Source organism: Cibotium barometz, chromosome 6, assembly GCF_041138505.1.
Source record: "Cibotium barometz isolate CiBa-2024 chromosome 6, ASM4113850v1, whole genome shotgun sequence".
Taxonomy (NCBI): domain Eukaryota; kingdom Viridiplantae; phylum Streptophyta; class Polypodiopsida; order Cyatheales; family Cibotiaceae; genus Cibotium; species Cibotium barometz.
In genome coordinates this window covers 4,370,700-4,382,804 of record NC_141051.1, presented here as the reverse complement: position 1 = coordinate 4,382,804, position 12,105 = coordinate 4,370,700, and the positions used below count along the sequence as shown (strand labels likewise).

Below are 12,105 nucleotides of genomic sequence, written 5' to 3'. Positions count from 1 at the left end.
ACGGAAGTATGGTTGTGGGCATTCAGCATCAAAGCACTGACAACTTTAGAAACTCGCACTGCATGAACCACCTGCTTGCCTTTTTCTGGCGCAGAAGGATGATGATGTCAGGGCCCCCACCACGGATGGTGTATTTGCTTTATTAGAATGATGAGAAATCTGAAAGAAAAGCAATCTTGGACCTTTTCTTGGCTGGGAGTACCCTGCCCTTGACCTGAATCCTTCACCCCTTTGCTTAGCACCCTCTTGGCTTTGTCTAGCCTCTTATGCTTGAGCTCTTGGTGGAGAATGAGATAAATCAATGGGAACATGGGCTCTCCCTTTTATACTAGCCCAACTACAACAGTCGGCCAGTACTACTACAATCGGCCAGCATTAAATGCTCCCACGACCAAAAATTCAGTATAAAATGCTGAAAATATTCACATAAAATGTTGCTTTTTTTCCTTAAGAGGCTGGACATGATGCGCCTGCTTCCAGAGGGCTGGGCACGGCCTTTTCCCACATTCCAAGGGCTGGGCAGCCTGTATGGGCTCCCCCATACCTGCCCTACAGCCATGCAAAGGCTGTAAAATCTTGGAATCTGCCTTTTGCTTGCCCTAGGGCTGTCCTACAGCCCCTTCATGGCTGGTGGGTTCAGCCTGGGCCTTCCTAGCCCTCATGAGGGTGGTTCCACACCATTCCCATGCCACACTAAGATCTGGGGTAGCCCTATAGGTTGTCCCCTTGTCCTAAACACTAACTACTCAGTGATCTGGCATCCGGTACCATACCAAATACACAGAATCACAGACATCATTCTAGAGGGAGACTCACAGCGCGGACTGGCATTGTTTCATGTGCAGGACAGTGCACACCTGACCTTAGACTCATTTGCATGCAATGCATGTTGGAAATCATGGATCTAGGACTAGGCTAGCCTAAGGAGGCTCAAACATAATGCTAAACATGATTATAAACAAATGACAAAGAGCAATACAAAGCAACACAAGATGCACTTATTTGACCAAGAGATTGTGTACTTGAGAATGAGTTGTTGTGTGACATTACATTGAAATCACCCTTTATATAGGTCCAAGTACCATATGGGCTTTGCCTTTGCATGTGGGATAACTCCTAGCCTTCACCACATTCATCCACATCCCTTTGACCTTGTCTATGATATGACATAGATCACTTTTTCTAACACCCTTCCTTGATCATGGCATATCATAATGCCCTTCCTTGATCCAAACATTACATGAAAGAAAAAGCTTAACTCATAAGGAGTATAGCTCTACAGTACATAAAAGAAATTAGCATCGCTCATAGGGAGCATAGCTTCTACATTGCGAAAAGAAAATGACATGACATGAAAAACATTCCTACATGAAAACATTCCTCTCCCATACCCCATCATCATCATAGCATCATCATTATCATATCCATGGGCATCATCATCATTATTTGTTGGTCATGGAGACCCAACTCCCCATCAATCCCCCCTTGAGGGCTACATGGCCTACTGAGAGAGATTGTGAGCATCATAGAAACACATAACCTACATCATCGGTGGTTAGAGGTGAACATACATAAACATTTGGGTAAGAGAGGGCATAATTCATTCGTCATTATGACATGTGAGCCATGACATAATAATCAACATAGACAGCATCTTGTTCATCTTCATCGATATCTTCGTCTTTATCTTCATCCATTTTTGCATCTTTGTCTGCATCTTCATCTGCTTCTTCATTTTGCATAGCATCTTCTTCGTCTTGACATTGCACATAGATTGTGCGTGCATTCCCATCCTTGAGGCATCTTCATAATGCATGGAATTTTCCAAAAAAGAGTAAAAGAACACTCTTTCCTTAAGTGCCATAGGAACAACCTCTTATATTGCTTTAAGGTTTTTAAACCTTAGTCTCATTAAATAGAAGAGAATCTCTTATTTCAAATGCAAAAACGGCCAGCTTTTATTCCACCGGCGCTGCGCGTTTATTGCTGCGTTGATTTCGATGTCAGGAGCTCCACGCTGATTTCGGATCTGGTCAGCTGCGCTTTGCTTGCTTCGCTTCAAGCACTCTCTCTTCCGGCTGATTGTATCTGTCTTCTGGCGCATTCGTTGCTGCGTGCTGATCATCACTTACTTCGCTGCCGTCAGCTTCTTGCTTTGCTCTTTGCTGAAAGTTCGTGGACGGCCTTTCTGTAGACGCAGTGGTGGCTAAGGAGCTGAAGTGGGTTACAGTGGGCAGCCTTGCTGTTTGAAGGGCCCCTTGCTCATCACAAAGCAATCTGAGTAGCTGTTGCTACTTTGATGCGTCGCGCTGCTTCTGCTGATGATGATGAGACGATCTCTGCTACGTTTGTTCTGCTTACTAGATTACTTCTTCAACTGCAGCCCTAGCTTGCGCCATCATTTATTCAACAAGATCAGCTACTCCACTTACAGGCTCTGTCGCAGCACCCTCTGCCACAGTGGAGCCTCCTCTTCTCTCCCTTTACTGTCCTCTCAGCTTCAACACTTCAGTCTTCAGCTTCTCCCACACATAGCTTTCTTTCAAAAGTATACAACACTCCTTGCTATTGCTTTGTGTGAAGATGGTGGAGTTAGTGCTCTTCGAAGGACTGAGGATTTGCTTTGCAAATGGCTGCTTCTCAAGTGACTATGTTTGCAAAGGATTCAAGCACTACTTGTGATCCCTAATTGTGGATGCTAAGGAGGATGGAGAAACTCCTAAGACTTAAAAAACCTTAAATCTTTTTCTAATGAAAACCTAAATCAATGCTAAGAGAGAAAGGATCTAAGCTATTGGAGAGCTGAACCTACCAGATCCCTAATGGTGCAAAGACTAATGCAATAATTTTGTTATTCCTTCTTCTCAATGGCACTTCCTTTTACGGGCACCATATTGAAGAGAAATGACAAAACAACTAAACTAAGCTAAACCATAGCCTGCCAGGCTCTGATACCATGTTGGAAATCATGGATCTAGGACTAGGCTAGCCTAAGGAGGCTCAAACATAATGCTAAACATGATTATAAACAAATGACAAAGAGCAATACAAAGCAACACAAGATGCACTTACTTGACCAAGAGATTGTGTACTTGAGAATGAGTTGTTGTGTGACATTACATTGAAATGACCCTTTATATAGGTCCAAGTACCATATGGGCTTTGCCTTTGCATGTGGGATAACTCCTAGCCTTCACCACATTCATCCACATCCCTTTGACCTTGTCTATGATATGACATAGATCACTTTTTCTAACAATGCACACCTGACCTCGGACGACTGAGCTGGATCCCTGGCTGTCTCGTCCCAAACTGGGCTCACATGGGACCAGTTCACCATCCCAAGTCCTGCACCTTCTGTACAGAAATGTCTACGTGGCATCCAAGTGCGGGATGCACGTGACAGAATCCAAGTGATGTTCTCAAGTATCCACAAAAAGCTCTTCCTTCCCAATCCAATCTTTTCACTAATAAAGGAGGAGGTGGCGGTTCTTCAAACAGAAACCACCCCCTCCCAAAGAAGGCAGCTGAAAGGAGGTGTTGATGGAAGACTCAGATAACAGCAAATAGTTGGTGGTGAAGGAGTAAACGGGCAACCAACAAGTGACAGAAAATCTAGCAAACATGAGGCAAAAACCCCGTGGCAGAGACGCTGGTGGCAGGCGGTGAAAAACTAGCTCTGAGGCGGCGGTGACGCCGGCTAAGGTGGCTTTGGGCGATGGCGACGCCAGCAGTTGGCGGCGGCGGCGGCGGCGGCGGCGGCCACGCTGGCGGCTGAGGCGGCTCTGGGCGGCGGCGACGCCGGCGGCGGAGGCGGCTCTGGGCGGTGGCGACAGCAGGCGGCGGCAAGTGGTTGGTGTTGCAAAGGGGGCTGCTGGTAGAGGGGAGGTAGAAAGATGATGTAGAAGATAAAACTCTTACTTTTCCCAAGGGAGTTCTTCCACCTCCTCCTTGTAAGAGCCTCCACTTCTATGATCCACCAAGAGGATGCTTGGTTCTTTAAATACTTGAGGGGATGCCTGCTTTTACCATGCTTTTCTTTTGTTTTTATCACTTGGCTTTTGCTTTTGTTTTAATTAATATATATATACCTAGATGAATCCAAGAACATGCCCAAATTCACCTTTTAAGAACGTGCATGTTTAATGTTATATACTCATGGTAGTCAACCCTCAAGGCTAATATAACTATCAACTTCATTATGCATAGTATGGACTAGATACTACGACATCCCCACTAACGTCATCAGTGCCCAATAGTGGGTGTAGAACTCTGTATCAAGATATGCTCTCACACACGCACTCCACACACACACACACGCGCGCGCGCACATAAGAGCATATATTCACACAAAGGCCTTCGTACTGAGTTTCTATCAAACCTCGGAAGATGCAGGGCCTTGCTTCAGGACCTAACTTCAGGGCCTTGCTTCTTGGCCTTGGAGCTGCTTTTTCAAGCTTTTTGACTCAATTCGACGAGCTCTTTCCAACGATGCCCTCAACTTTTTGGTCAACAAAGTTTAACTATTGCTTTTTCTTGCTTTTTGACCCAGACAAGTGCTTTTTCCAATTCCAACTTTAGGAACCCTGTTTCCATGTGTCCATCATCCTGTCCATGTCTCCAAGCATGAGTTTTATTATGAGAAAAGAGCATGGAGGACCAAATAGTTACAACCCACCACCTGTACACAGAGTTTCTTGCGCAGCCAAGTGGTAGCATCGCCGCCAACACAACAATGCTGGTCACTATAGCCCTTTGGAGAGCAAGCCTCAGAATTCGGTTTAAGTATTTACATTGGAATTTTGGTACCAGCCCGGTGTAAGCCTCTTGTGGGTCATCCTCGTGGTGAGCTCACCATCAGCTATCTTGTGCCTCGACATCGACCTCAGCCCGATCTTGACATCGACACTTTGTTTGATGTTGTATTCATTTTTTGTAGTGGTCCTAGCTTGGAAAAGCCCGTGGATTGTTCCTGAAATGAATTCCGAAAGAGGGAGCGGGGCATGTTCCCTGCTCGACGTGGTGCACCATGTAAATCCCCTATTCCCATCTCTCTCCCCCTTCTCTCTCTCTCTCTCTCTCTCTCTCTCATACACGTGGCTGCATCTGTCACTGCACGCTCCGTTGGGCTTACATTGAATGTTCATGTCCAAGTTCCATGCCCAGGCTCCATGTCCAAGTTGTCCATGTCTATGCTCCATGTCCAAGCTCTATGTTCGATATCCAAGCTCTATGTCCAAGTTGTCCATGTCTATGCTCCATGTCCAAGCTCTATGTTCCATGTCCAAGCTCTATGTCCAAGTTCATATCCAAGTTCAAGTAGTCCAAGTTCCCATGAGTAATCTCCACAACTCCTACAAGCTTGTCAATGAAGAAAATCGTGGAAAAGCTCTTTCTGGCAAGACAACTGATATAAAACTTGTTTTAATCGGTTTTGGGCAATAAAAACATCCAAAAAGTAAGTTTTAGGGTTTTTGAAATTTCTGTCCGTACAGTTCTGTACATGCCTGTACACGCGTCCATATCCCCCATGCATATGCCCATACAAGTCTAGGGCTCACCGTACACCTGAAAAGCAAGTTGGAGAAGGTGTTGATGGTGAAGAAGAAGCTCTCCATGATCATAATGATACCCACACACTCCACGATCTCCTTCATGATGCCACGAGAGGTTCAAGCCTTTTTATACTTGACAAGGGCTCTGTTTTTTGCCAAAAGCTTGTCCATGCTTTTGCTTTGCCTTTTTATGCTTTGCTTTTTTTTTTTTGCCTTTGCTTTTACTCTTTTTACTTTTATTAATAAAATATTACTCAACTTTTCGTACTTTGCTTTTCTAGCTTTATGGCCTTGCTTTTTGGCCTTAGAGCTGGCTTTTGAGAAAACGCCTTTTGGCTTTTTGGTCCACCTCAGTCTCCTCTTTCCAATGGTGCCCTTGGCTCGCGGTCAACCCTGTTTGACTTTTTGCTTTTTCTTGCTTTTTGACCAAGAATGGTACTTTTTCGTAATCAAATCTTATGGACCTTGTCCCCATGTCTTCTTCCACCTATCTAATGTCCCGGCATGGATTTCATCATGTGAAATAGAGCTAGGAGGACCAAATAGTTACAAAAAACCCTAATTTCAGCATTCCTTTCTCAAGTTGAATCATAGGGAAAGCTTTCCCAAGGTTCCCTTCATCCTCTCGAAGACTTTTGTCACAAAGGATCGCGAAAGATTGAAGATTTCAACACTCCAGACGATTCCATCACAAAGACTTCCTCTGTCATCAACTCTACTTGCAATTGGTAAAGTAGCAAGAGGAAGGAGCTAAACTCCATGTTCACATACCCGGTGTAGTGTTCTCTTGTCCTACGTGCTCTTTTGTAGATTGTTACTACCATGTGTTGATGGAACAATAGAGTGCAAATGGTAGAGAACATGGGCACTTGAGAGGGTAGTGTGAGTTGCAGATCCTCACCCACAACCGTATTGTTTACAATACTGTATTCATATGCATTTGTATGGAAATCTGATCAAAAATGCCCAAGACACTATGTACTTGATTCTTCCAAGATTAATATACTCTATTTGAGGAAGGAGCCATCCGTTTCGATTCATTGTGCATCTCTTGTCAATTTAGGCAATTACAGTTTGTATTGAGCTTGTTGTCCACTAAATCTTGGTGTATTTAAGTATATTAATTAGCATCGTCTTCAACCAAGCATTCCACACCGACCAGTGGAATCACCAACGAAGCTACCTTTGGCTGGCCCATAGACCTATCTACCATGCAACAACATGCTATGGGTTGACTTATGCATGCCCTATCTGATGAATTCTTCAAGTTGGTAAGAGAACTAACACCTGCAAACTATCTATGGCTGTGAGACTGACCTATGTAGCTCGTGCCTGACATGTCCCGAACTGGGGCTTACAATGGGATCAATATTCCTATCAAGGTAAATCCTACTAATAAATGTTACACTGATGTAGAGCCAGTGTGTCACATGACACTCCAGTGCAGAGTGCATGTGAGATGACCTATGTCCACATACGCATTAATCCTGTCCCAAGGCAGCCCATTCACGAGGGACGTTGCCAATCACCTGAATGAAACCAAGTACCTACAGATCTTACCATCTCAAATAGGTGTCTCAAGTATACAATAGTTTAGGTATCTGAGAGTGTATGTGGATCCAAATCACAATGCATCTATCTTTTACCCATTTGTAGTTACATAAGCCTTACACTCATAGCCTATATAAGGAGCTAACAACCTTCCTACACTAGCCCACAGCCACCTCTTCTACCCATTGTCTATAGAACTCCATAGCTCATCCAGGATCAACTCCTTCAGCCCAATTTAATTCGTGCTGAATTGCAAGAAAATATTTAAAAAATAATTTTGGTTGATAAATTGCAATTTGTCACTAGCCTACAATTAAGCAAGGAGTCAAGGACGACAAGCCTTTTCTCAAGTAAGAAACTCAAACTCACCGTTCTAAAGAACAATTTTCAGCTTTATAGAATAACTCAAGTGGAGGCCATTTTGACTTCGATATGGTTCTTTTGCTGGACAAAACTTCACCATAGGTTTGCTGAGTCCCCCTGCTTAAAGAACCCTCTCATAGACGCAACCAAGGAGTATAGGGTATTCTAATGAATAGAGATGGAGCACCCTTATTTTCAGTAAAGCTATAGTGTGCCAAGTGTGGAGCAGGATGCTGCACTCTACATTTGAATGCCCTTGATTCAGCTGGTTTGTGCTCTTCAACTCTCAACCCACCTAAATTTGGGTAAGGACAAATTACTTAGAGATTAAGATAATCAGCATGAACATGAACAAATTCGAGGAAGTAGAGTTGGTCAACTCAGCGATAGTTTCTAACCCTCATTGGCTATGGATGGCTGCTGCAATACATCCCATTACAGACCACTGTGAAAGGTTCTCTCATATTAGGGACCCCAAGCATGGGTGCTAAAGAGAACAGCCACTTGGACTGCAGCAAGGTAAGATGTGAGTTTTGGCTCCACTAGACTACAGAGCCATGCCACTGATGATCCACCACATCTCATTACAGACCACAGTGAAAGATTCACTTAGATCAGGGAGCCCAAGCATGGGTGCTAAAGAGAATGGCCTCTTGGGACTGCAGGCAGGTAAGATTATGTGAGTTTTGGATCCACTAGTACTGTAGAGCCATGCCACTGATGTGCCTCCATGATTTGAGTGGGCTTGAGAGTTCTTTCAAGAAATGCTAGGTCTAGAAAGCACTTTGAATTGATCACCTTCACAGATTCTAAGCTTCCTAAAGGAAACTCGGTAGCACTCATCTTCAACCGTGAATTTGATACCATGTAAGGGATTCTGGTGCCTCTCACTTCTGTCGTACAAAACTGTGAAGAAGGAGAGACAGTAAAATAGGAGGAAGGAAAAAAAAAAGTAGAGCGACTTTGCTTGAATTTGAAAGCGCAAAGTGGCCAATGTATTGTACACAGAAGGTTTGGTAGCCTAAAACACAGCTACCGTGTGGGGGGCTGTGATGAACAAATGGGAAAGAAGCAATCGTGGGTGGAGGAAAAAGGGAGTTCTACCTTCACTGGATACTTGGCCACCTGGCCGATCCCGCTCCAGCATACCCAGCCCTGCCCACCAATGGTGCCCAGTGCTGTCCGTTAAAAAAAAGGGATAACACCGAAAGGACCTATCAACCAAAATGCTTCTGATACTTGAGCATCTATGCATGAGGCTATGAATGGAAACGAAGAAAAAAAACCGAAACTCTTCGATAGGTTTCCCAGTTTGATTCGGTTTGTCCGGATCAAGAACACATCCAAGCGAGACAGAAAATGCATCCGCACGAACTTCCTACGAATCCAACGATGGCAAATGGGGGCAAATATGCAAATATTTTAAGCAGAGAGGACACTTACCACAAATCTTGATCGGGGCTTCAAGCTCCAGCAGGTTGGGCTGCTGCGTGAAGATAATCTTGGAGGTGGAGCAAAGCTGCCGGATCTCATTCTCGGAGAGCTGCACCTGCTTGCCGGGGCGCGAGTTTCGCACATCGAGGAGGCGAGCGATGATGTCGTCCACGACTGCAGAGTCCATGAAACACTGCTCCGGCCTGAATTAGGGCTTCGCGGAGGGCGTTGAGAGGCCGTGGTGGGAAAGAAAACACGGATCAGGCTTCCAAAAATTACACAGAAAGTTAGAGCCTCTGCGCAGGAAAAAGTTAGGGTTACCGAAGAGAGACAATTAAGGTTCCTGCACAGAGAAAGCTAAAGATACTGCTCTGAGTAAGGATTCCAGCTTCCCGCACAGAGACAAGGGCTTCGGAGGGGGGGTGATTAGAGTTTCTGAGACATAACGAAGGCGGAAAGAACGGAGAGATCTATTGCTTTTCCTTCTTCTTTTTTTGGGTTCCTCTCCGCCCCAAGAGGGAACAGCAAAAATTAGGGGGATTCCACCCTAAGCGCGCTTCAACGGTGAGAAAACCGCCTGCGAGTCAGTTCAACGCGGGTTTGAAAAACCGCTCCTCTGCCAAAACCATCGTTCTTCCCTCCCGAGTCCACGTAACCGCACGTTTCATCCTGCCCTGTTTTTAAGGGGATGGGGCCCACGGATGAAGATGATATGCATGAGATGGGCTGAGTTTCTTAGTGCAAGGACCTTTCCCTCATTCTCAACTTAACCCCTATCCCTCGCATCGATGAGCTTCTTGATAGGCTTTATGGAGCCAAAGTTTGCTCAAAAATAGACTTGAGGTCTGGTTACTACCAGATCGAAGTCAAGGAAGCAGATATACCCAAGACAACTTTCAATACCCGTTATGGTCACTATGAGTTTACTGTAATGTCATTCGGGTTAACCAATGCTCCTGCAACCTTTAACCGCCTAATGCAAGATATATTTCATCCCTACTTGGATTCCCACCCTCACACGGATTTGTTTCTCTCTCTATCTATCTCTATCTCTCTCTGTCTCTCTCTCTCTCTCTGTCTCTCACAAGAGATGTCACACAGTTGAAATGAGATTTCTCTCTTACTTTCACTTGCACAAGCTTGAAAAGAAGGGCTCACACAACTTTCTCATAGTAAAGAGAACACAATACATAGAAATTGCTTGAAGAACCAAGTACTCACACAAGCTTGAAAGAAGTGCTCACACAACTTTCTCATAGTAAAGAGAACACACATACAGAGAAATTTCTTAAAGAACCAAGTTGGTGCATCTCTCAAATAAGGAGGATAAAGTACAGATTTATAGTGCTTCGGATCTCCCTAACTTAATGCTCTCATAAACCAACGAGAATCTAATGTGTGAGGTAAAAAATATTGATGTTGCATCTTCGGTGTTGATGTAAGGTAACACCATGTTCTTGGGTATGTTATATGGGAGGCGTTTATTTTTGGGTAGACAAGTAGGCGACCCACGCGTTCGGGGGCTCACCAAATTCAATCCCAACAAGTTGTTTCCAATTTGTCTGAATAGGGTCAAAGATCACATAAAAGAGTACTCCCAACCTAGATCTCACCTCCACATAACCTTCCTAGCCTAGGTTTCAGACAAGGCGAGAATGGCTACTTGTCACTGTCGTCAACAACAGCCATCGACGACCACCACCATGGCTAAGGTCCCTAATTCGGGAGCTCACCAAATTCGATCCCACGAGCTATTTCAAACCCATCTAGATAGGGTTGAAGACCACTTAAAATACTACTCTCAGCCCAGGTCTCGCCTCCATGTGACCTTTTTGTTCTAGGTTTCAAAGAACCCGAAAATGGCTACTTATCACTGCCCGTGGCAATAGGGCCATCGACTACCACCATGGCTAAGATTCCTAGTACGAGGGCTCGCCAAGTCCGATCCTTTACGAAATGTTTTAAATCAGTTTAAATAGGGTTGAAGAGCACATAAAAGATTAATCTCAACCCAAGCCGTTTCACCTTCACATGACTTCCCTGGCCTAGGTTTCTGACAAGCCGAAAATGGCTACTTGTCACTATCGGCGGGGGCAAGTTGTCAATGAGACCGCTACCCGTGGCTAAAGTCCTAGGATGTCACCTTGACCTATCTCATGTGTTCTAGGTTCTAGTCCACTCATCCTAGCATCAAATCCCATGTTTGAGTTATCCTAAGCATCATATACATCAAAAACAAGGCTACATCTAGGTGGTGCAACCTCTACTCTGACCTTGTCTGGGGGGATTCCTAAAGACCTTAGTTCTTCGTGGGGTTTAACATGTGGTTTGTCCAATATATGTACTTGGTCCTATGAAGTTAGGATACCAAAACTACTTTTTGAGTTGACCATGCAATATATAAAAATGACATGTTGCCATCTGTGCACCTTGCCTTAGTTGCCTATTGTCCAACCTCCTCCACATATACTAAAGATGATTCTTTTTGCACAGAGGTAGTTCTCGGTCTCCTAAACCATGGGGAAATGCCATCTGATGCATCTATCATGTCACTTGACCTAGAACTGGATTATTATCCGTATCAAACCATACGACCCAATGGTCCTTAACTCCTTTTGTGGCCCAACATATGCCATGTCCCTGGTATCTAAATCATATGCATCACATTCGTTTGGATGACACCACCTGTTCAACTCATCAAACACTACCTCTCTATTGGTGCAAAACATCTTGTCATGTGGGTTGTAGCATTTGTAGCCCTGGCTTTGAGTTGAGTATTTATGAAGGTACACATGTCTACAATTCGGATCATAATCCATCAATACTTAGTGATACATTCTGATAGCTTACCGACACCCTGACATAGGGGGGCCCTTTCATCTTGGGTCTTAAACACTTCGTTTCAAGAAATGACTAGACTCATGTTTGGCACATCGGGCCCACCGCCTAACCATGGCTGAGGTGCCTAGTTTGGGGACTCACCAAATTCAATCTCGAGGAATTGCTTCCAAACCGTGTAGATAGGGTCGAAGACCACATAAAATGTTACTCTCAGCCCTAAGTCTCACCTCCATTTATGACCGTCCTAGCCTAGGTTCCAGATAAGCCAAAAATAGCTACTTACCACTACTCGTAGCCCCCACTAACTACCACCATGGCTGAGGTCACTAGTTCAAGGGCTTGCCAAATCTGATCCTCCGAG

General features: G+C 44.6%; 1 protein-coding gene across 2 annotated transcripts in view; it reads right to left on the bottom strand.

The window, feature by feature from the left end:
* The window catches only part of LOC147637365 (serine/threonine-protein phosphatase PP1 isozyme 1-like), a 62,348-nt gene extending 52,903 nt beyond the window's left edge, over positions 1–9,445 (bottom strand). Inside the window, exons 1-2 of one of the 2 annotated variants that reach the window (XM_086799147.1) lie at positions 8,913–9,445; positions 8,574–8,624 (exon numbers count right to left, since the gene is read on the bottom strand). In XM_086799147.1, coding sequence (XP_086655273.1) covers positions 8,574–8,624; positions 8,913–9,090 — 229 coding nt within the window. In that variant the 5' untranslated portion in view covers positions 9,091–9,445. The remainder of the gene's footprint in view (positions 1–8,573; positions 8,625–8,912) is intronic. The other variant, XM_086799148.1, reaches the window with a different exon arrangement.
* Between the last annotated feature and the right edge of the window lie 2,660 nt (positions 9,446–12,105).